Genomic DNA, 25,332 nt, shown 5'->3' with positions numbered 1-25,332 from the left:
AATTACCCACTGGTATGCTCACTACTTCCACAAACATGAAGCGGTAGCATAGACTGTAAAGAATATTGACATAGTGTCTGTGATGTCACCCATTGGTTTCTGAAGAGCAGAAATGAAGCTCAAAGCAGGTGGCTCCAGTGACTGTTGCCATCTTGGCAGTGCATGACTCCTCCTAAATCTGGGTTAACCCCAAAAGGAGTTATGTATAACATAAAGCCTTAATATAAATTAAACGGATGAGTTATATGAGGTATATGAAAATCCACACCCTTGAAGGGGGAAACTGGCTATAAAGACCAAAACTGTTTTTTGTAGCAGGCTGTAAACATATTTATTTCTGCTGACATGGATGCAGACTCACTTTTGGAGCCGGTCTAAAGTGGCCGGTCAAGGAATTGCAGCTTTTGGCACCTTGGCTGCACTTTTCCAATCCAGAGTTTGCCATTTGAGTGGTAGCGGCAAAAGTATTTAAAAAATTTAAGATTTAGCGAAAATGCATTTTTTTCTGGAAGTACCGGGTATATGACTGGATAAATGAGAAAGGGGTTATACTGCATGAGTTGTCTTAGAGTTCATAAACAGATGTTGTGCTGTTGTTAAAAGTGACCCCCTATTTACTTTAATTCTTCACGAATTTTCTACTTTTTCAGATTCTTCGTTCACTGTGGAAGTATGCGAGAAAATGTTTTCTTCAAGAATTCAAAGTGAAACCAGGTGAGTAATTAATGTACATTTTTTTTTATCATTTTGAAGTTGATGAAATATTATTTCAAGTAGATTTCAGTCCAGTGATGACGTATCAATCTACAATTTCCAAAACATGTCAACCCATGGCTGTCCCTCAAGAACATTTCTCAGTAATTAGAGAACGAAAATATATATAGAGGTCATAGAGCAAAGAAATACAAAAGAAGAGAAACTGAAAGGACATCAATAGAGAGAACAAAAATCACACTCAGTGGATTCAACATTCAATGGCCTGGCTGGAAAAAGCAGTAAAAAGATTTTATGGGTGCTCATAAATACAACTTCTCAGCATCTCGGAATTAGGTCTCAATGTGTGAAAAAATCACTGAATGAGAAATATAAAGAAATGGGAGTCATGTGAAATAGATTACTGACTACAAGATTTGTTCGAGAAATGCGTTTGTGGCATTTAATGTGTGTTTACATGTTGCGGGGTGCAGGAAAGCAAACATGCGCAATACAGTGTAACCACGAATGAATGGATGTCGTAAAAATCTGAATATTCTGCATGTAGTACCGTGAAATATTTTTTATCAATCAATACATGCAGATTCATATGTAGAGAGATCGGCAGCGCAAGGAAAAGGGGAGTAAAAGTCAAAGAAGACGGATAAAGGAACCTGCTGGTGCTTTTAAGACTCCTCGAGGAAGTTGGTGTTCTATAGGTCTCTTTGTATCGCCACAGTAACGCCAGTGGGTGTTCTATGATGCTAGGCAACCCAACTGGCCCCTCCTCTGTCTCAGCATGACCTCTGGTGACCCCTGAACTATACTGACCTCAAACATAAAGAGGAAGGCCTTGCCCGGACCGAGGGAAAGCTTTTAGGAGGTGACAGCACTCAGAGAGAGGCCTGGGACTGATTTACTGGCCCGCACACACGACGGACGGACACATGCACACACACATGTGCAGACACACATACAGACAGGAACATTTCACGGACAGACACATATGGGGTACAACCTGTCATGCAGATGCACAAATGCAAGTGTAATGTAATTAAATTAAATCCCACTGCAGTGACAAAGTAGAAAATGTGTCTGAAAAGAATCCTTTACCTCCTCCTCCTCTACTCTAACCACCCCTTCACCTCCGTCTCCTCTGCACTTCTGACCTGAAAGTGAACTCTCACGGAAAGCTGGAGGTCAAACAGGACATAACTGTCCCAGTGACCAAAATTCACCTCCCATAATTTAGCAATGGCCGAGCAGCCGGAGCTTTAGAATCGCATGTGTTTAAAAACCTCCCCGCCTCCATCCATCCAGGCCACAATTACCGAGTCTAGCCAATCTAACAGGAAGCCATACGTTATCTGAATCATCCAGCATCTCTCATCGTCTGTTAGCGCACACACCAATCTCATACATCTGTCCGCAAAGCACTCCCACCATCAAACCCAAATGCACACTCCTGCACACGCGCACACACACACACACACACACACACACACACACACACACACACACACACACACACACACACACACACACAAAAACTCCAGCTATCTTTCATCAGTGTTTGTGTATATCTGAGATCTGTATCGGTTCCCCCTGATCTCCAGTCATCACTGTGGCTCCTTAATTACACCCTTCATTAACTCACATCAGCTCTGTGCATGTGTGTAACTGCCTGGGTGTATATGAGAGAGGGAGAGAAACAAAGATTGTGTGTGCATTTCATAGAGCCAAAAAGGGACGCACTGAGGAGAAAATAGATCATGACAAATGGGATCGAAGCTTTGGTCTGAACAAATTTCTGAACCAATTTCTAAAACTGCCTTTTCCTCAACGTATGTTCCTTTTTAACTCTTGGGGGAAGGAGACCGCCGCTACAATCTGCCTCTCACTTTCTATATGTGCGAAAGAGCGAGTTAAGGGCAAGAGAGGGGAAAAAAGCCTCCCTGGCTGTTTAAGCTGACCGATGAGTGGCACTCCTAAGAGGAAACGGCACCTTTTTGTCACCGTCTCTCCCTTTCCTCGCCCTCCTATTTTCCCCTCCACTCTTCCCGACATTGCCGGCCGCGACTACTGTAGCTGTTGGAAAACCAGAAGCGATTCATTGATGGAGAGGGAAAAGAAGGAGACATGAAATGGGTGAGAATGGAGGGGAGAGGGGATGTGATGGCGCTCAAAGTGTTGACTTACATCTGCAAAAAAAAAAAAAAAAAAAGGGGGGGGGGGGGGGGATGAGAGACGTAAAGAAAAGAAAAGAATTGAAGACACCTGGTTCTCGTCAGAGCACCCTCCACCCAGCCACACACACACACACACACACACACACACACACACACACACACACACACACACACTTTGAGGTTTGTTAGGATTTATCCTGCTTACATTTCTCCTCTGCTATGCATCATTTCATGTCTACACCCGTGCCCGGCACCTCAACAAAGTGCCATACACTCTCCACTGCACTCTCACTTTTCCACCTCTCCTTCCTCTCGCCCTATAACTCCGCTCTTTGTTCCCCCCCCGATGATGGGGCAGAACTGGTCTTCGCCCCCTCTTCCCTTTCTTCCCTCTCTCTTCCCTCTCTCCTGCTCTGTTCTTTCTGGGGAGGCAGACAGGCCACATTCCACAGGGAGGCCCAGGCGCCCTTTTCTGACACGTCTCAGCGTTACACCCCTCCCTCATCCCTCTATTTCTCCTCTCAAGCCCACCAATGCCCCCCACCCCACCCCAATGTGCTGCCCCTCCTTTTACCTCGATTCCCTGTGGCTGTATGTCTCATCTTCCCAATAACTCCTCTTCCACATTTAGCATCTACCTGCAATGACTTTCTATCTCTCTGTCTATCCATGAAAAAGAATGAGAGAGAAGCACAGACTCAGAGAAAGATGGAGACCCTGAGAGAGAGACAGAAGAAAGAGGACACAGAGAGGCCAGTGGAGGGATTTGACGGCTGGAGATGGCTGTGATTTCTCTCAGGTTCCCAAGGGGCCCAAGGAAAAGACGGCTTTGTGTTCTGACAACACCGCGCTGTCAGGAGTTCTGTGTGTGTGTGTCTTTTTTGCTCCAGTGCGCACTGGCATGGTGTTTAAGCACCAACACTAGTCTGCAATACACCTTCAGGTGAGACACTCAAGCGTGGAGGAGAAAGGAACAAGAGAAGGAGGAGGAGGAGAAGGTGGAGGAGGAGGTATATCCAAGACTTTAGGGTTGAAGCATGAGAGCAGGTTCTTATATGATGCAGTCAGGTGACCAGTGTCAGTACAGGGCCTGTCTGTGTCCGACAGTATTGATTTTGTGAGTGGTGAGCACAAGCTAAAAATACAGCCTCTGTGACCACCCAGCTTTCTACAACCACTATACAAACAAAGTTTGGCTGCTGTAATAAAAAAAAAAAATTAAAAAAAGGAATACAATGAATTACAAACCCTTTTTCAAACTGATTAAAAAATATATATGTAGATATATATTTGTTGAAATAAAGTAATAATACAGTAATATATGACCTCAGAGCAAGTATGTGCAGGTCTCAGGGTTTTATAAAAGGAGATCCAAAACTGGTCCATCTCTGATTGAAAGTAGGTAAGTGGTTCGTGTCAGAAACAGGAAATACATTTTAAGGAGCCAATTTTTTCTTGTTTCAGCAGTCATCCTATCAAACCTGATTTATATAAGAGGTTGTGATTGGCCCGATGGAGGCCACCCCGAGTGGAAATGTGCAACCAGAGGCATCTGCCAGAGCAAATAAAACATGAGTTTGTCAGATTTCCACTGGTTTCCAGTCTGTTGTGTTATGGTTTAAAATAATGATTCATAATAAAAACATTTGAAACAATTTGTGTCTATGAGGTAGAACGTATAAAAAATAACATGTTTTGCATATTCTCTTACAAAAACCATGCAACACAAAATGAAGAAATAACAACTCTGCTGCAGTAAATTTTCAAGGCCGTAAATTTAAATGAAATAGATGTAGCCGTATATTTTATTTATTTTAGTGGTGTGAATGGAGAAAAAAACTGAGCAAAGGAAAAAAGGGATGAATAAAGAATGAAAAATCAGCTGGTTGTGATATCAGAGAAGCCACTCAACAGTGCTCACTGGCACAGAACTCCCATCTTATCCAGAGGATGGGGGGGAGAAAGAAGTGTGTGACAACGACCAAAGGCTGGTAATACTGAGCAGAGATGACGGGGACACACACAAATATAGAGAACTACACTTGTATGTGAAACAAAATAAAAGTTTCTGGGGATTATACTCATAAATTCATAAATTCTGCGGTAACGCTTTATATTAAGGTCCTTGTAATAACCATTAATTAACAAGTAATAAGCCCCTTGTAAGTCCTTACAAGATGCTTATTAACATTATTGTGTGTTTATAAGCTTATATAAGTGTTAATAATGGCATTACAAACACCCATGACCCACCCAATATGTCTTTGCCATGCCTTTATTAATGTAATTTTGTTTGCTTATTGATATTAAAATATACTTTATTGCTCATCTTTTATAAGTTAACTATAAGTTAACTATGCTTTTTGCAACTACCGGATCTAAAGCGAGGACAATGCCTTATTACTTGTTAATTAATGGTTATTAAGGACCTTATTATAAAGTGTTACCAATTCTGCCTTCGGATTGACTCAGAGTGAAACAGCCATAAAGTAAAAAGGCTATAGTGGCAGAAAGCACAACAGTTCCAGAAAAAATATCCGTGGAACAAGAAGGACAACTCTGCCTCATGACAACTCAAATCTTTTAAATCGGTGCAAATTGAGCTTAACAGAAAGCCCTAAAGGCACAATTGCCACAATAAATGTATGTGTATTTATTGCTCCACATATGGATGTAAGGTTTTTTTCTGTAGGGTGAGGGTTGGGATCTGGAGGAAAGGTTGTGCTTGTCTTTCATGGTCCACAGCGGATAGAAGGAAAAAGAAGTACAGTGAGGGAGAGGAAGAGAAAAAGATGGAAAGAGAGAGGGAGGTATGTTTGTGGTTGGTTACCCGCTCAAGAGAGGAAATACCAGCGTGCGCACACACACACACACACACACACACACACACACACACACACACACACACACACACACACACACACATATACACACACACAGGTGCAAAAACATAGAGAGCAGAGACACGTCCGAGAGAATAAAGACCTGCTTTGTATGAGCTACAGGTTTGGTGTTTATGTGTGTGCATTTGTGCGTGGCAGTGTGTGTGTCTGTGTGTGTGTGTGTCCTCGCATGAAGGTTGCTGAGGAAGCAGGGTGAGGATGCAGTCAGGGGAAGGAGGAGGGAGAGCAGGACAGGAGTGAAGGGCCTTGAGTGTTCTTCATTCACCTAAGGCTCCATCATTATAATTAGGGGGAATAATTTTAGCATCAGGGAGGAAACCCTGATTTTTTTTTCTTTCCCCATGGGTTTCCTCAACTAGAAACTCAGCTGGTGTCTGAGAGCCCAGAACTCACACTGACCCTCTGTGATGAGCGGACACAACACACACATGCATACAGCTAGTAAATACTTTAAATAAGAGCACATCTTCTTCCCTAATCCTTCCATCAATTGAAGCAAATGCCACATCAAAACATGAATCAGTGAGTTTCCATCATTAGATGAGAGCACTCGGTGGACATTCTTGTGCGGTTATGGACAAATGACTAATATAGAGACCTCTGGAGGAAAGAAAAAGATTTCTATGCGTGTGTCTGTGTGTGTGCTATGCGTGAAGGCTAGGGTCCACCAGAGAGCAATCACAAAAGAGCTATGTGGATTTTTTTAGGGGAATGAGAAATAAAAATGTAGAAGTTCATCCAAGAAGTTCCGGGAAGTTTGGAAATTCCATTTGACACAGTGGCATGTGTGTGTGTGTGTGTGTGTGTGTGTGCGTGTGTGGAGAGGGGGGACTGACGCAAAGGAGGCAAGATAAATAGCATAACTGGAGACACTACACGCTGACGTGTCAAACACACACAAACACCACTTCATGGATCAGTGAAAAAATAAAACACACTCCCATACACACACAGACACACACAGACACACAGACACACACACAGAGAGTGTTTACATTGTGGCCGTCACAATAGAACAAAATGGCTCCTCTCACCTACAGAGCTAAAACAGCAGCAAGATTATTGTAATATATACATTTTTAACCAGTAACATGTAATAATATATCAGTGGGAACCTTCTTATTATGGTGGACTGTGTCCCAGTCCAATTATTGGCACATTATGAACAGTGGGTAATTAAAGCACCTACGAGCCAACCTGTCGGAACTTTTTACTGTTCATACATGCAAGGCTGACAATTACCAGAGTCTGGCTGACTACGTGTTGATACATCTGTACATTATGTAACGGCCTGCTGTGTACATGCTGTTCCAGACGAATGTATGTACATGAGTTGCACAAGCAGGAGTTGCTGCAAAACAAGTCCTGCAAGTGCATATATAAAGGTAGATAGGTAAACACAAGGTCAAATGCATGCATGACAGGCACAAGCACACACACACACAAGCACACACACACACACACACACAAACAAGCACACACACACACCTGTTGCTGTTGCAGGTGCAGTAAGTCGACTGGGCTGATCTCTCCGTTGGTGTCACCGTTCGACCCGCCCTCTCTACCTCCCCCTCCATCTGACTGGCTGCTAAGGCTGCTGACTCCGTTCTGGTTGGACGGTGTCGTTCGAATGGTCTCAGAGGCTGATTCCACCATCATCACTGGCACCTGAGAGCAGAGAGGAGGTGGGGGCAAAACAACACACAGATTGAACAAAAGTGACCTGGGCAGTTTGAGCAGAAAGCCTGCTCCCATCTGAGTGAACAAACAAGGCAGGAAACTAAAGTAAACACACGCAGAGATAGAGAAGTGAATTGTGTGTGTTTTATGTGCCTGTGTGCACGTGTACTTTGTGAAAAAGGGCTTTTGGTCATGAACCACCCACACACAAACATGCCCAAGTGTCCACAAAGCTACACCTGAAGCAGACACGTTTTTTTTGTCTGTATGTAAATGTGTGTCTAGGAGCGTACGCGTGGATTAGGATCAGACGTGCAGCAAATCTAAACTGACAAGGCTGTTAATACTCTATATACGCCATATAGTTAAATAACACAGACGTTTCTCCAATAATCAGAGGTGGCATGTGTGCGCTGTGTGAGAGCCATGAGCAGGTTGGTCTTTGAGAAAGATCTGTTTGATGCACCTTCATAGGGCCTCTCTAATTAGAGCGTGTTCCTTCCACAAAACCCGACAAAACGAGCCGTTCCTGGATGTGTTGTTGTTTTTGAGAAACAACGCCTCGCAAACACACAGGCGCATTTGCCATCGTTAGGAGCCAGAGCGTGGGAGAGAGGAGACGCAGAGACACACACATACGCGCGCAGAACACACACAAGGCAGCGAACACAAAACAAAACAAACCTTCATACAAGCATGCAGGCTGTGAACTCCTAATGACAAGCTCAATCTCGTCTTTCTGCCTCATCCAGTTTTAGAAATTAACACACACAAGCGCATAGTTTTTAAGGGGAAAGTTCTAATGCTTTTATTTCAGTAACCCAGGGTGGGTACACAAAACGCCATCGAGGCATTGTACCCTCCGTTTGTGTGCGACTGTGATGTGCGTGTGTGTGTGTGCGCGTGTTTTTTCAGAAGCGTACAACCCATGCCTTCTGGGGAAACAATAAAAGGCATTTCATGAGAGAATCTAACTTTTCTTTTCCTCTGAGGCAAGAGCAGGTGAAGCTCTGTGTCTGTGTATGTGTGTGTGTGTGTGTGTGTGTGTGTGTGTGTGTGGTGTGGTGTGGTGTGGTGTGTGTGTGTGTGTGTGTGTGTGTGTGTGTGTGAATGCGCGCATATATATTTTTTCACTGAGACTCTGACAGCAGGTGAGAGTGTGAGAGAGCGCTGGTGGCTCTGTTAATGGAATGCTGCCAGATGCTTGCTGAGGGACACAGACCTGAGCATGTTTGTGTGGGGGGGCGGGGGTGGTACAAGTGTGTGCAGGTGGATGTGCCGGTAGGTGTGCTAGTTAAAGGGTCAGTTCACTCAAATCCCCCCAAAATATATTTTGTCACAAGTGGTGTCCTGCCATGCAGATAGTTTGACTAACTCAAAGAGGTTATGTTTTTTGTTCGGTTTGTTCAGTTTTTTTTATCAGAAGGCTGACAGAAAAAAACGTTTTGGTACTGATCTACATCACAGGGCATATGTGTATTAATTGTTTGTATTACTTTCATTAACATTGCGAGACAGGGCATGGCCTTGGCAGAGGTTTGTGAATACATTTTCTGCATCAATGCAATTGAGATTAATAGAATAGCATCTGTGCTACCTGATGCATTGAAAAAAATGCATTTTAAAAATTCTTTAGGAAGAAAAGATGCCCAAACCACTCTCCATTATCCCTAATTTGAAAATTTAAAAAAAAAATTTTTTTAATTCTTTAGGCAGCACAAATCCATCCATCCAATGTCAGAAGTTTCAGACGCAGATTTCTTAAGACCCATTAAACCACTGAGGGTACAATAAAGAACATGTATGTTTTTTTAGATTGAATTCCTGACCTTTAAAACAGCAATTACCCAAAAAGTGACTTTGAAATGTATTTTTTGAATATATGGTTGAGATTAAACTTTTAAAAGTATAGGGTGCCTACAAACAGAATCCACCAGTCCCTCCCCAATGAGCACCACCATTTCAGAACCACAGAGCTCAATGCGGTATTTTTCCTCCCCATTGATTCTCTCCTGTCTCCCTGCTGGCACCCACCCGCCTGTGAAGTTAAGACCGAGAAGTCGAGCGTTATTGTGACATTTAAAGCAAGTCACTTAATCTCCAACCTCATTCCTCTTCCCAACACTTCCTCCCTTCTTCATTCTCCTTCCTCCCGCCTTTGTCCAGACCTGCTGGGTCAAACTGCTCCCTGAGGTAATATTATGAAGCCAGGCATAGTGCTGAGTGATCAACAGATCCCGCCGCACAGTCCACTGACTTTGCACTGCAGTAGAAACTCCTCGCATCATCACACGTCTCACTAAGCATGAATCACCGGCCTGCTATCTAGCCCGCACTATACTGCGCTGTGCTGTAATGTACTGTACACCCATCTGCTTCTTACTCTTCCTCATTGACCTTATTAGCAATGAAGGGAAGAGAGATAAAGACAGACAGAGAGATAGAGCTTGCAGGTGCACAAGGACCTAATGGGAAAGTGGGGAGTGTGTAGAGATGTGAGCGCATGCCCTCTCTTTCACACACACAGGCAGTGTGGTATGCTCGTCTAAAGGGTGTGTACTCTGTCATATCCTGTAATGGGTGTATATAAGCTGGTGTAATGGAGGTCGGGAAAAAGGCAGGGGCATAAATCTACCCTGAAGTCTCTGATTAGGGCTATGATACACACACACACACAGTGCTTTAAGTTTAAGTGTTTCTGGCAGCGAAGAGGAGCTGCCCGTGCAGAGGCCTGCCTCAACCCGCTACTCACTCTTTCTGTGTCTCTTCCTCGCTCTCTCTACATGCTCAGACCCCCTCCAGCTGAACCCCTGACCTGAGAGTGTGTTGGGAGAGACATTCCCACTACCCTGAGGGGACTGAGCGAGAGAGGGAGGGGCGCAGATCAGAGAGATAAAGAATGTGTTTGGAGGAGAGGGAAATAAAAGGCCTCCTTTGCCTTTTAATTGGGATGGAGAAGAGAAGAAGGGAAATGCGACTCAACATGTTTCTGATGACTCTGGTGTATACGTGTGTGTTTGTCTAAGAGGCTGACACCTACCTTTGTACTGTAATGGATTAGCTCACTAGGTGCATGTGTTTATGTGTGTGTCTGCTGTGATTGATGAGTGGAGAGGAGCCGGGATGAGTCCTGTTTCGACACGTAAGCTTTGTTCACATGTTCCCGAACATTTTTTAGCACTAATAATAATCAGAACTCGCCCTCTATTTCTTCCCACTGCTCTGGGTGTGCGGAGTTCAAACAAGCCGAGCCAAATGCCCAGTGAGCTGGCTCACAACGGCTGACTCTCAGGCTTTGTTGGAGGGATTGGCTCTGTCAGATTCCTCCTGGTCACAGCTCGTCAGAACCGTAAAGCCGGACCTGTTTCTGTGAATGTGTGTGTGTACATGTTTGTGTGTGTGACAGAGAGGGTTGTGTACAGTGTGTATTTATGTGTGCATCTGTGTTTACAGCAGCTTAGTGAGATAATAAGTCTTTATCATGTTATGCCTCATGTGGGAATATTTCCAGCAGTCCCAGAACGCCTGTTCTGTTTCCTCCGCCTTGCATCAGCTCGCAGGAACGCTGCTTATTAGGCAAAGAACTGAGGGAATAAGGGTGGGAGGGAGAGTAGGAGGGGGAGGGCGAGGGAGGGAGGGAGGAAGGGAGGGGGGGTAAGGAAAAAGAATTGTCTGTACCAGTATCTACACTCCATCATCCATCTACTTTCATCTGACTCTTGAATTATCTGTCTTTCTCCTACTCTCTGCGTGCTGTCTTTCTCCCTCTGGTTATGCCTGGTAACTAGTGGCAGGTTCAACCCTGGAAAACATTAAAGTTTTCACCCTGAAATAGAATCCATGTAGGTTATTTCTATGATCTCTGATAGTTCAATCAATATCTGTGAGCAAAAGAAACACTCTTCCCGGAGACAGAAATCTGAGGAATTGGAGCTCTAACCTGTTTTGTAATCAGGAAGGAGAATTTGGAGGAGCCTCTGTTGACAATGACTGGCTGTGTGGATTCAAAAAATATTTGGTTTAGGTGTTATACCCCAAAGGGTTTTATTTCATTATAATTGACAGTCACGAACTAAAAGACACACATGCAACAATGCACTCTGGTTTCTGTCATTGTGTCCACAAAATGTCCTATTTACTGTCAGTGGAACAGCTCGAGGACTCGTCTCTTAAAAGCATCACAACGAGTTGATGCTGTTTTATTTCTTTGACAGAGACATCAATTCTAACATACAAAGACAGATAGTAATTCAGTAAACACTTACACACCTATGTTCTCACACCCACACTGTAAGCTGGCAAAGACTCCGCCACTAAATAAACCGTGACACTGGCCCTGAGGGAATCTGCTTTAACCCCAAACCCCAGAACAAACCCAACTATCAGGTCTGGGCTCTTCTGTCTCCATTAATCACTCATTAGGTTCACATGTGAGAGATGCAACAAGGGAGACTAAACATAGGAGCTAAATGAAATGCAATTTGGAATCTAAAATATCCTTCACGGTGAGGCACTTAGTGGCATTGTTTGTGCACGGACAAAAGTAAATATGAGTTGTGTTATTATTGTTCCAGGAGAGATACTATAGCAGAGACTATTGGAGAGACAAGGTGTTCTTGTATAATCATAGTTTCAGGGCAGAGTCTCCACCTCAGCCCTGCACCTCCTATATATCCTGCTACTAAAGCACCTTCCTCTTTATCTTTCCATGCAAGCAGATATTCAAATATCTAACTAATGAGGCGACCTTGTGCGTGTCGAGACATGTTGATTCCCAGAACTGCATCACCCTAAATGCAATTCAATGAATTACTGGCAGACGTTTTTTTTTAAAAAGCTCTAAACTCTACAACCCACCGACAGGTTTGAAAGGCATGTTTTCTTTTTTAAATAAATAAAACTACACTATTTATCACAGCCAGAAAATGTAAAAACTGCCATTTTCACAAGATTTTAAAATTTAAAACAATCCATAACCAAATCACAAATCATACACATGTATTGTGAACACTTCTGTTGGGAAAAAAACATAAAATCTAAGTCTCAAAATTACTTTACTTTGCATGTCCCATTTAAAATAAACATAAATCATTTGCACTAAACAGATCTTTAAGAAAAAGCCACGAATGACTTGACTAAAGTGCCGGCTGTTTACACAGAGCAGAGAGGAGCGGACAAGAGGTTGGAAGTACAGGTTAAAATGAAAATATCAGTAACCCTTGTGGGCACTTGTATCCTGTATATAAACTCTAATTTCTTTGATAATTTATTTTTGTAAACAAATTATCAAAGAAATTACACTTGCATTATTTTTTTTAAATGACATATAGCATTATAACCATGTTATACTGCACAAAATACATGTTTTTGTTCACTACTTTTAACTATGAATGTGTTTTTTCTGAGGTGCAGGAGTTAAATAATGCTGTTGAAAAATGAGGCCACAGTGTGTAAAATGTGACAAAAGGCAAAAAAATAATAATAACACACTGAAACCGCTTGGGTTTAAAGAAAAGTTAAAAGGTTAAAAGTAAATCTGCAATGGTCTATCACTGCCATTCAGCTGTGTCAAATGGATTTTTCCTACTATTTTGCAAAATTCTGAATCTGACTGCAAAACTTTCTCAGTGAATTACAAAGAAATATAATGCATTCATTCAATGTCAAAACATTTGAAAGATACTAAATGATTAAAATAATTAGTTGATCTGGCATTAAAACACACAAATATACATAGAAAACAAAGCTAACAGCTATAGCCCTACATGGTATATCTGTATGTGTCAAATGTCTTTTGCAATCTTCTCTCTACTCTAGAAGAATGACAGAAGGGAGGAGAGGAAGAGGGATAGGAGGGATAGGAGGGATATCTGCGTGGCATTTGTGAGCTGACGTGTATTAGCTTCAATAAAAGAGAATGAGGTCAGGGGGAAGCTGAAGAAATAACACACACATATTCTCAGATGAGCGCGCACACACATAAAAAACATACTGCACAAATTCTTTTTCCATCGCTTCCCTGTTCAAGTTTGGTTGTTTCCTCAGCAGCTGGCCGCCGCTACATGCTAGCCAGATTTGCAGCAACATATCAGAGCAGAGCAGCCGGGCAGTCTTTCACACAGAGAGCTAAAGCTACCAGCTAACAGCACTGCTCCAGGCACTCTGGCTGCCTGCCAGCCAGCGCTAACAGGTTGGCTAGCAGTAAAGGGCTAATGCTAGATGTCTGCGCCTGCCCTGGCCGTGCTCCAGTGCTAACAGGTGAACTCCATTATCCCACAGACAGATAGTCAGTCAGATGTGGGCCAATATCTACTACCGGCTGGCTCGCTTGCTGGCTCGCTTCAAAGAGCATCATCAACCCAGAGAGAGAAGCTAGCAGCACTGGCCTCCAGTCTGACCTCCAGCATGCTCTGCAGCTGGCTAATGAAGAAGCCAGTGCTGCTGTTAGACAGTGCAAGGAAGAAGAGAGGGGCTCAGAGTGAAGATGATAAGAAAATCCACTGCTATATAAAGATGGGGAATTCTTCTAAACGTCTGCAGGACTGTCTGCCATATGGCGATCAGTTAGTCTGAGCATTTAAGAGGGTGTCTTTGTGTAGCCTCTGCACGTGCATGTGTGCTTTTCTGTGTATTAGTTATACAGTATGTAACCTGCCATGTAAGTCCCCCCCGGTGTGTCTACGTTGAGTGTCCATGTGTGAATTGTGTGTCTGCTTGCCCGCCTGCAGTTCTCTGAAGACAAAGTCCCTGTTTACAGAGCCCATAAAGATTAGCCTCCCTCGGTCAGGTGGGTTCTGGAGCCATAGGTAAACACACAGCACATTCCGCACCGATGAGATCGCTCCGTATGTGTGTATGACCGGGGCAAACATACACTCCTGCCTTCACCTCGACCCTGCCTTTAGAGTGCAGTAAGTGATTTACCAGCTTGCAGACTGCTGTCTGTTCGAAATACTGGAGACAGACACAAAGACACACACACATACAACCGCGCCGCACACACAAATATTTGTAGAAGGAGCGGACTTCATGCACACCTCATTTATCTGAGCCTGAAATCACGGGTTGTACATTCCTAAAGAGGTAAAGCTTGCGCATGTGCGTGCTCCCGTGTGCCAGTTGGAAATCGTCCTGTGATCATGAGGATGAAAAATCCTCCGCTTTCCCCCTTCATCTCTCCCCTCTGTCCGGAGAGGTAATAGAGGCTAAGGTCGGGTTATGACAGTCTGCACAGCTAATACTCAGATTGTATTTAACATGGTGGAACAGAGGTGAAGAGGGGAGGTGGAGGAATGGAGGGCAAGAGGGAAGAGAGGAGCTAGGAAAAAGGCGATGTGCCTTTATTTGGATCTGAAACCAGCTAGAGTGCCGCGGAGCAATTAGCAGCTCTGTCCTACGAGAGCTCTTTATTAGAATGACCTTCACTGTGAAGGGGAGGGTGGGGGGTGAGAGAAGAAGGGACATTTTGAGAAACAGATGAAAAGGTGTCAGTAGGGAAATGGACAAATGACATGAAGGTGAAATAGATGAGTAAACTGAGACTTAAGTACATTGAGATTTAATTTTCGTATTTGCGCGCCGTGAGGAGAGTGTGTGGTGAATTTGATCTGTTTGACCCCCAGGCCAACATGGACCAAAAACCAGGTTGACATGGGTGACAAGAATTCATAAATGCACACGCAGCAAACACAGTTTCATTCTCTGAGCCTTAAAGTCTGACAGAATGAATGTGTGTGTGTGTGTAGGTGCATGTAACCTGTCAATAATACATGAATGCTAAGTCCTGTATAAAAAGTGAATTATCCTTTAATTCATATATTTAAAAAAATACCATTCTAAACAAGAAATTGCTCCTTTCCTGACACTGATATTCTCCACATTTGCCAAATGAATTACTAACTTCTTAACTTCAATTAAAGGCATAATTCACATTTTAGTGCGTGGAAAGACAAAATTTGGAAAGACATAGAAAGAGGATGTATATTTTGTGAAGAGTAAACTTTGTTGTAGTTGCCTTTAGGTGAGAAATAATTTCATTTATGATCAAAATTTGCATTACCAGCAGGATAAAGTGAATAGATGTAATATTACCTGTAAATGAGCAACAGCGAATTACAATAATAAAGGGTTACAATGGATTTTATAAAAAAAAAATGGTGGTGTAAAAAAATATAAATAAATAAATATCAAAGTGGACATGATATAATTTTATACATCGGCTTTCAAGTCGGGCACTTTGCATTTCCTAGTTAATTAATAGATTGGATCAGAGCGAGTTTAATCAAATATAATTGAATAAGTCCACAGTAAAAACAGGCCAGACTTTAAAGGAGACATGCAGAGAAAATGATAGCATGTCCACTTTTCAAATTAATTGAATTTTAGTACTTTTGAACTTGGTCCAAGCTGTTACAGAGGTAATTAATTCACATCCTATCCAAAAGTGCTAAAACAAGATGATATCCCTGAGCATTCAGTATGGGCACACACACACACACACACACACACACACACACACACACACGCTCACCACATACACATTTTTTTCTTTCTAAAAAGCTAAATAAAAATCAACACTGTTGCACACCCAGTGACAGTCCCTAATGTATTCCATGCAATTGTTAGTTTTCTGTTCTTCTTGCTCTTTCCTCCTTACTTTTGTCTTACAGGCCACAACTAAAATATTAATAATTTCTCAGGCGGTTCTCATTGTATTAAAAAATGTCTCCTTTATAATTTATCAGAGAAAGAAAAATCTTTGTTATAGTGACAAGCATGCTAATTAATAGAAGTAGAAGGAACATTGAGAGAAGTCATACTAATTTGGAACATGCTAATATTAATAGAATAATTTATGGCACAGTATAAATAAATTAATAGAGTATTTCGTTTGAAAAAGGGATGCCTTCATTTCAATTTAGGAAAAAAAGAGTAAAAAAAAAGTCTGCCTCTTGGACAAGGACATTAATAACAGTGCTCTATCACCAAATGAGAAAAGGAAGAGACAAACTAAACATGCACGGTTCACTCTTAAAACGCATCAATATTTCAGTTGGCTAATGAAAACTGGATGAGCAACACTTGTATTTCCTGCCTTGTTATTTTCATTTGCTGTTTAAGGACTTTTTGAGTGGTAAATTTGTGCAGAATCTGCGAAAGGCTGAACATTTAGGGGTTTTTTCTTTCTTTAAATGAGATGCCTCTTACTCTTCCAAATGGCTTCATGTAAACTAACAGCTGTGTGCCAGGCAGTGGACGAGAGAGGCTGAGAAATAGATGGAGTGAGAGGGAGAGAGAGTAACAAAGACGGAGAGTGAGGGAGAGAGAGAGAGAAAGAGAGAGAGAGAGAGAGAGAGAGAGAAGTGGACTGGGTCATTACCATCCTTATTACTCCTCATTAAAATACACCCATCACAAAGACATTCTGCCGTGTGTGTGTGTGTGTGTGTGTGTGCGCGCCTGCACGCATGTGACCGAGTGAGTGCGTGTGTGCGCGTTTTTGGTGTTCCTGATGTGCACATGTGCGTCCTTATGCAAAAGTGACAAAAAAAGAACAATATAATTGGAGAAATGTACGCAGTAATAATAGGTATTCAGAAAATGATAATTCATATTAAACAGGGTGCACAAAGTCAGCCTCATTTGCATGTTTTAGATTATATGCATTTCAAAAGTAATTTCCGCAGGGCATATGAATGACATTAATTCCCGGGCGGGTTCTGCTATAGACCTCAAACTATCAAACACTCAAACATTTAACAGATGAAAAAAAGAGGGAGCTGGTGCCTTGGCAAGGGGAGATTTCAAGGTTAAAGTATTTGAATGTGAATTTTTAAACTTCTGTCTTGGTTTGTTTAAAGTTGCTCCACAGCTAGACTAAGAGTTCCATTAATTTGGAGATTCAGCCAACCACAGATGTTTTTTTTTCTTACTCAGCTGTATGTGTGCATATGTGTGTGTGTGTGTGTGTGTGAGGGAGCGAGCGAGTGAGCGAGCGAGCGGGGGAAAGTGTGTGTGTGTGTGTTTTCCCGTACCAGTCCGAGAAAGACACCTCTCCTCCTAATCCACCACCATTTCCTCAGCAATAAGCCTGAATTGGTCTGACTCACTTTGTGAGTCATGTGCTTGTGTCACTCCAGAACCAGACTAGCACAATCCAACAGAGAGAAAGAAAAGACAAGAGCTCCAATAGCCCACATTGACTGACCCTAAGTGATGGAGGGGAAAGAAAAAGTGATGAAAAGGATGAGAAAAAGGATGTGGCGGGGAGGGGGTGGGGGGACCGGGACAATGGTGAGTGAGGACAGATACAGAGGGAGACAGAGGGTTCCCTCTCCTCGTGTGCCGAGAGGAAGACCCCGGGGCAGGAAACAGGCTGGATGAATGTGTGATTCCAGTGGAAAACTCTGGATGCCATGGACAACATTCTTCTCTTATTAGGGAATCTGGTCTGCAGCCACATTATAGCGCCTGACTCATTACTGCGCATGTGTGAGTGTGTATTGGACAGACACACATCGCACACCATCAAGATGTTCCCCACCTGTTATTCTCGCTGAGTTTTGGCCAATGCACAAAGTCGTAGCTAGAGAAGAGAAGGGAAAGGGGGGGGAAGTAGCGAGAAGAAAGGAGGGGAAAACTAAAGCACTCAGCATGTCTGTCTCTTGTTTGTGGTTTGTCTTCATCTGTAAACAGAGCTGCTGCTGTGAGCATGTTAGCATGTCATTATCTCATTAAGAATTGATGGCTTCTGCACGGAGAGTTCAAACTGTTTTGTTTGTGAGCGATTGATGTTGTACAAACACAACAACCACAAAACACACATATCCTACAGCGCGGTGGACACACACGGATTTAAGGAGATGGTAGTAAAACTCTTGTTGCACATACACACATATTTAAAGGGGACACATTTTGCTCATTTTCAACAACATGTTTACATGCTTTACTGTTCCAAAAACTGATTATGATCATACTGCTTGACTGAATATACTTGTATTAACCCTCACACCCCATTTTAGCACCTGTCTCTATAAACCCACCTCTTAAAATCTGCTCTGTGGTCAGTTTAAAGTCAACTTTTCTAAATACGAACTGTGAGCATTTCTCTGTGGATTGAGCTTTTGATACTATAACAGTATTTATATGTCACTTAGAACGGCTTTATCATAAAAAGGACATGGAAATCTTGTGTTTTACAACGCGGGACCTTTAACAGAACCCCTGTCAATGTGTGCTCATCTAAAAACAAAGATTTAAGAAAATACATTGATGGACAAAAGTGGCACTTCTCCCTCTTCATCCCTGCCTCCCTCTCCTGTCTCTGTGTCCCCTGGCCACCTTTTTTTGTTGCTGATTTTTAAGCACTCTCGGTGATGTGAAGCATTTTGTGTAAGCAGACTTCAGAGAGTGAAAGGGTGAGGATGGGAGAGAATATCTAGGGGCAATAAAAGTGGGCTAATTGGGGCCTGGGAAACATGTTTGTTTTCTCACTTGTTCTTTTTCCCCCCTTTCATTTTTTTCCCAGCCAGTCACAGCAGATCTGTTCATCTGAGAAGGACGAGCGGAGAAAGCAAAGAGGATTAGATTCTGTAAGACACAAATCGTTGCACGCACATGCACCTATAGATGTGCAACTGCATTCACACGGACGGATTTAACATACCATGAGGTAGCCGTGGGGTGTGTGTATTGAACAAGATCTGTCCGTCTTAACCAAATGACCAACAGGGTGCACAAGGCTCTCCATTGGTCCACTCTGCCTTATCAATACACTGCTGCTCGGCCTATTCAGCAGCAAAGAGCTTTCCTATGGCTGCAGCTCCACACCGGATCAATGTTATGAGCAATGCAGACAAACTGCTGCTAAAAAGACTGGCCCCTGCCTCGAAGGGCCATCACCACGCTGGCTCCCCCAGGCTCGGATCGTTCCACTAATGGAGGTCTCCGCTGGGGCCCCCGAGGGCCCCTAACCACCAAACAGGCCCCCAAGGATTCACCCCCCCCTTCTCTCTTCAATCTCTCTCTCCGTCATCTCCCTATCCCTCAATCGTTTCTCTATCCACATGGCTGTATTAACCTCTGCCTCTTTAATCAGGAGTGCTGACTTGTCCTCATGTGGGCTTTTGCGTGTGTTCACAACATCCATACGAATAATAATACAGAGTGCGTGTGTTGCTGCTGACTGTAAAAGTCCAGTTTGACTGTTTCAGGTTGTGAAAAAGGGAGAAAAAAAATCCCTCCCTCTCCCCCGCCCCCTGAACGTTGCTGGGATCCCTCACCACATGACTCCTGACTAGTCATTCTCCTCGCCCCTGCATTTGTCTTCTTTAATAACAGTGAAAATAGCAAGAGATGAAAAAAGAGCGATGGAAAGAACCTGCATATTTGTCATTTCCGATTGTTTACCTTTTTCACGGCAAATTGATTTTTACATCTCCTGTTACTGGAAGCTCTCTGGGCTCAACTGCCAGGCCTGTCTGGCTCTGGCCTCGGTTGCCAAGCCCCGTCTCTGGGCTTTATGACCTGGCTCTGGGGAGGACTTTTAAGGCTTTCAACTCACAAGTCATTTCAATGATACAATACTGCTTTTGTCCTAACCACCTTTGTTGTTTTCTTTCTCTCCCTGCTGCCTCCGACTCTCTCTTTCTTTCCCTCTCTTTTCATCTCTCACTCCCAAATCCTTTTTCACTGGCTGTGAGTGTGAGTCGCAAAAGACTTTTTCTTGTCCGTGCCTGTTTGTTTGCAGAAAAGGTGGACTTGTTGCATCATGATGCTTTGACTATCAAACAGAAAAGACAAGCTAAAGGACACACACACACACACACACACACAAACACACTGAAACCCTCCAGCTGACATTTAAGGCTCGCTGTGGGGCGAGCCTGGTTGAAGCAGGCTAGAGTTTCACTGTGGTGGCTGGGCGGTGCGCTGTGGTTCGGATCTTCCTGGGTTCTGGTAGGACTGAGGTTTGCCTGCAGGGACCTCCAGTGAGCCAGGCAGCAGGCCTGAGCTAAACTGAGGCCAGAGCCCGGAATAGTCCTCAGTGCACAGGGCAGGCCTAATGGTGTGTTTGTAAGGGCGAACCCAAACAAACAACCTGCAGTTCGAATTGAAGGACTCAGTCTCTAAGGCCAGATGCTGTCGAAGGGGAGAAACGCACACAAACACACGCAAACACACGGTGTGTAATGTATACAGGGAAGCAGGGGCTGAAATAGACTTGTGGCGAAAGAAGTGCACCATGTACCTCCAGACTAAAGCCATGGCATCAGCCCAAGCACCGCACACATGTCTGGACCTCTGCCTTGCACATTGCCTCTGTGTATTTTCTGTGTGTGTGCATGCTAGCAGAGGTTCCGTGATTTCTCTCCATATTCACACTAATGAGAGAAAACGGCCAGAAAACCTCTTCCATAATTACTCCCCAGGGAGCCAGGTTTCAGTATGGCCATGGTGCATAAACAAATACACACACACACACACACACACACACACACACACATACAGTATGCTGATACATGTGAAGCAGCATGAGGCTGACATTTAAATGTGTTCACCTGTCGAAAAATTGAGTGCGTGCAGGGGAGCATGTGTGAAAGTGAAAGAGAGAATAATATCGGTGATAATATCATATCATTATGGAAGGTAAGGACATCTGCTAATTAGAATGGTGGCAGTGTGTGTGTGTGTGTGTGTGTGTGTGTGTGTGTGTGCGTGTGTGTGTGTGTGTGTGTGTGTGTGTGTGTGTGTTTGTACATGTATGAGAGGGCATTTTGTAAACAAACATTAACACCATTCACCTCACAATTAGACCCTTCTCAACTTCGCCTACACACAGTGGTTGAACTCAGCCCAATCTCTTGTAATGACAAATCTAAATGGAGCTTTGCTATAAAAACGCTAGTCTTGCTTTATGTAAGTGTGTGTGTGTGTGCGTGTGTGTGTGTGTGTGTGTGTGTTGAGAGGAGCGAAAGAGGAGGAGACTGTGAGAGAGATAATGGGGCACACATAAGGTCAATGTTTTTATGAAATCACGGCCTTTGTCACACTGCATCAATTCAGACTTTTCTGCATTTAATAGCACCTTTAATTCAGCCAATGTTAGCCTGCAGCAGCTTTTAACAACTACAATAGTCTTATTCAGCACACACACACACACACACACACACACACACACACACAGACACACACACACACACACACACACACACACACACACACACACACACACACACACACACACACACACACACACACACACACACACACACACACCGTATTTGAAAACCTGCTCACACTTAGACAAAGAAGCAGAGATATACGACAAAATCAGGCAATAATTTTGTCTGTCTGTGAGTGAATAGTTGGGAAAGGAGTCTTTGAGGCACACACACACACACACACACACACACACACCCTGCCCAGTGTTTGTGGTGGCGGAGCACAGCTGGTAACATCTGGATGTATTTTAGAAGTGTTTACATTTCCAAAATGCTGAAAAACTACACAGAAAGAGAGAGACAGGATTCTGAAAAACATTGCAGGTGCCAGAAGAGTAATAAAGAAAGGAGCAAGTCCCAAAAGAAGATTGTTTAAAATCTATCACAGTGGAGTTCATTCCCCCACACACACATACACACACGCTCATAACCGTTGGCCAAGTGCAGTTATTGCCATAATCCTAGTCCAACAATAACTGACATCTGGTGCACTAATTGGCAGACTACAGCGTATCCGTCTGAGTTTTGTCCCATCAAGCTTCCCTTACTGTAGCTGCTCGAATGAAAACAGAGACTTTGCGCATCGGCTTCGCTACACGCCGTGTCTTTACTGCTTACCAGCTGACAACCACTCTTACGCACTCGCCGCCACACACAACATAGCAGTTTCCGCCGAGGCGCGCGCGCGCACACGCACACACACACACACACACACACACACACACACACACACACATGCATGACTACAGACACACACACACACACATATACAGAAAACAGCTGCATTTCCATTTTACTTCCCCTAAATGACGAAAACACAAAACAGTGGGACTTCATTCTGCCTAATCAAAGCTGACATCCAGTACATCTCTGTGAGATGACATCAGCAATGAAGGGACACACACACACACACACACACACACACACACAGAGTCTTTGGGATGTAATTTCAGTGATTGGGTGTAATTTACCAGAGTAAGTTGAAACCAGACAGGGCAACTACAAGATCAAAAACAAACCATACACACTTGGGCGGGGGGCAACACACACACACACACACACACATAGACTCAAGGTATACTGAAAACTAACACACTCAAAAGAACTTCTTTTAAATAGAAAAGAGGCCCCGAATGTCTGAGGCGTTATGGAAATGTGCTTGAATTTATAAGAAATTAGTATTTAAATATTGTCCCACGCAAAAGTGTCCTCTGGGATCACTCTAATCCGCTCAGGTATGCCACTTTCCCATGGTCCAACCTAACCTCAGCACACACACACATACACAGGGGAGATTATTAAAGCGACCTCGTGGCACATGGAGGTTCCTGATGGATTTAACATCAGGAATGATTGTTAACTTTTAGGACTAAAAAGACTTGGAGTGACTCCTGAGAAAAACAGAGCTCTTAGCCAGACAAATGGATCACATGACAACTGGGCCGCAGCAGCAGGGACCCCTGGGAAAACGGCACAGTGCCATCTCTCAGATCACACAGACTCAGGAGCCAAGCCGTAATGACGCCATACAGCTCGCTATCATATTTAGGTATGTATAATATACCATTCACGTGAATGGGCTGAAGTGGTTTTTTGCCGTGAATATGTGCATTTGAGTCAAGTGGGTAAAAAAAAAAAGATAATCACCGTAAAATAAATTAAACCTATTAAGAGGAACATATGCTCAAGGTGACAGAAGAAATTAATTTGGCTCAACTATTGAGACCCATACCTCCACCCCACTATAGGATTTCTACCAAACTAATTATCACGCTCCACTTTCAGAAATAATAAGGAAAGTACTTAATAGGTTAGGATTCACCCCTGCATTCATATGTCCATTTAACATCCCTGCTTTCATGCCCACACACTCTTGCCTTAATGCAATTTCACATCCATGATTTAAAATAGAGGAAGGAATTATATTTCAAGTGGTGTCAGGATTAGAATATACAAGCAGTGATATTAAAATACTGTACTGTCTTGTGTGTGTGCACGTGCCAAGTCTTTTCTGAGTGGCTGAAGCAGAGGTAAAGATGTTAAATAATGTTTTTGTCACAGCTTAGGACGACGAAGGAATCACAATGAAACCACAGATCTCTGATTAGTCGTCTCTCACTGTATATTAATTTTCTTCCCTCTCTGCTTTATGCCGGTTTTAATTTTTAAACAGAGTGCAGATACGGAAAGACCCCCAAGTGTGTGCTCCTACGCCGGCAAACCCGAGTGTGTTTATCTAGTCAGCCATTCGCTCCAATTATAACAACATCCAAATGCAACTATTGTTTCATTTCAAACATTCTTTAAAATTAAAATCACTTTTTGTGTTTTTATCCCCCTTCTTGCGCATCACTGAATTAGCATTTCGGCGCCCCCAGGCTATGGGGAAAGTGTGAAGTCAAAATGCAGGTTAGGCCAGTTTTGTTCATTATCAGTGCAACACAAGTTAAGCATAAAATACATGAATAAAAAGATTAAGCAAGCCCTTAAGATGAGTTTTATCAAATTTATGTTTTTCATTACTTATTTTTCAAAGAATATAAATGCAATGCAACATTAATCATGCATTCCTGATGATCTTTCTGTGAACTACACAGCCCCCCCATTTAAAACACACCCTCCTGTCCTTTGCTTATTTCTCCCTGTGTGATACAATGCTGAGCTCTGCCTTTCTGTAATTTTGCTCCCTGTGAAAGTTAACAGGATGCGAGTCAGGGAGAGAAAAGGAGTCAATATCCTGATGAAGTCTATGAGGATTACAATATGTCACTTCCTCTGAGTATACTTCACACGCTGTGCGCCAACATGTCCACAAACATCTCCTGTCCTCAAATGGATCAGCTGAGCCATCGTCAGAAACATCAAAATAAAAAATCAATAAAAAAAACAAAAGGGAGAGACTGAGAGGAGGTCTATTAAGTGCTGTGGTTTTCTATTAAACTCTAGTGGAGGCGGGGGAGAAAAGGGGAAGAGGAGTTCACATTATCTAAGAGAATTCCAATTAACACTCTCCCCCTCAGTAATTAGCTACTAAAATAGCTAGCGAACAAACCCAAAATCCCAACCCTGACACCACCGTGCTGCCTAATTAATTCTCAAATCAGGAGCATCTGATGCAGAAAAGAACCTGATAGTGTAGATGACAGACAAACTGGTCAGAATAAACCATACGAGTGTTTAAGAGTGAATTAAAAACAAAAAGCTGTCTCTCTGCTTGTAAGCTCAGCATTTTTTTTGTTCCACATTTTTGTGTTTCTTTTCTTTGGACTGTCTTTATTTTTGAAAAGAGAGAAAGATACTATACTAGACTTACAATAACAGAATAAGAGTTGAGCAAATTACCGAATACATTTAGTGGCAGACAAAAGCAAATGCAGTTCATTCAGCTCAATGAGGAAGATAAAATAAGAGATATAAAATAAAAAGAAAAAGAGGGAGGGAGGGAAATCTGAAGCGAGTGACATAGCCAGAAAAGCAGATATCTTTTAGCCGTCTGCCGCTCATTTGCTCCTTCACTGGTCAGTTCTTCCACTGTTTAATGCAAACAGATGAGGCCCTTTCTCGCTCTTTTTCCAAATCCTTTCTTTTTAACGGTGGCTTCTTGGCCTCTGCAGTAACGTCAGCACAGCGTCTATTAAAACAGCA

At 43.0% G+C, this 25,332-nt stretch overlaps 1 protein-coding gene across 2 annotated transcripts in view; it reads right to left on the bottom strand.

The window, feature by feature from the left end:
* Nucleotides 1-25,332, bottom strand: part of foxp4 (forkhead box P4) — a 244,184-nt gene that overhangs the window by 58,044 nt on the left and 160,808 nt on the right. For both annotated transcript variants that reach the window (XM_059328894.1, XM_059328895.1), the window contains one exon: nt 7,274-7,453. In XM_059328894.1, the coding sequence (XP_059184877.1) occupies nt 7,274-7,444 (171 nt within the window). In that variant the 5' untranslated portion in view covers nt 7,445-7,453. The remainder of the gene's footprint in view (nt 1-7,273; nt 7,454-25,332) is intronic.

The sequence above is a fragment of the Centropristis striata genome, chromosome 3 (assembly GCF_030273125.1).
Source record: "Centropristis striata isolate RG_2023a ecotype Rhode Island chromosome 3, C.striata_1.0, whole genome shotgun sequence".
In the NCBI taxonomy this organism is placed as follows: domain Eukaryota; kingdom Metazoa; phylum Chordata; class Actinopteri; order Perciformes; family Serranidae; genus Centropristis; species Centropristis striata.
The sequence above is the reverse complement of the archived record's forward strand: the minus strand, read 5'-3'. Positions and strand labels throughout refer to the sequence as shown.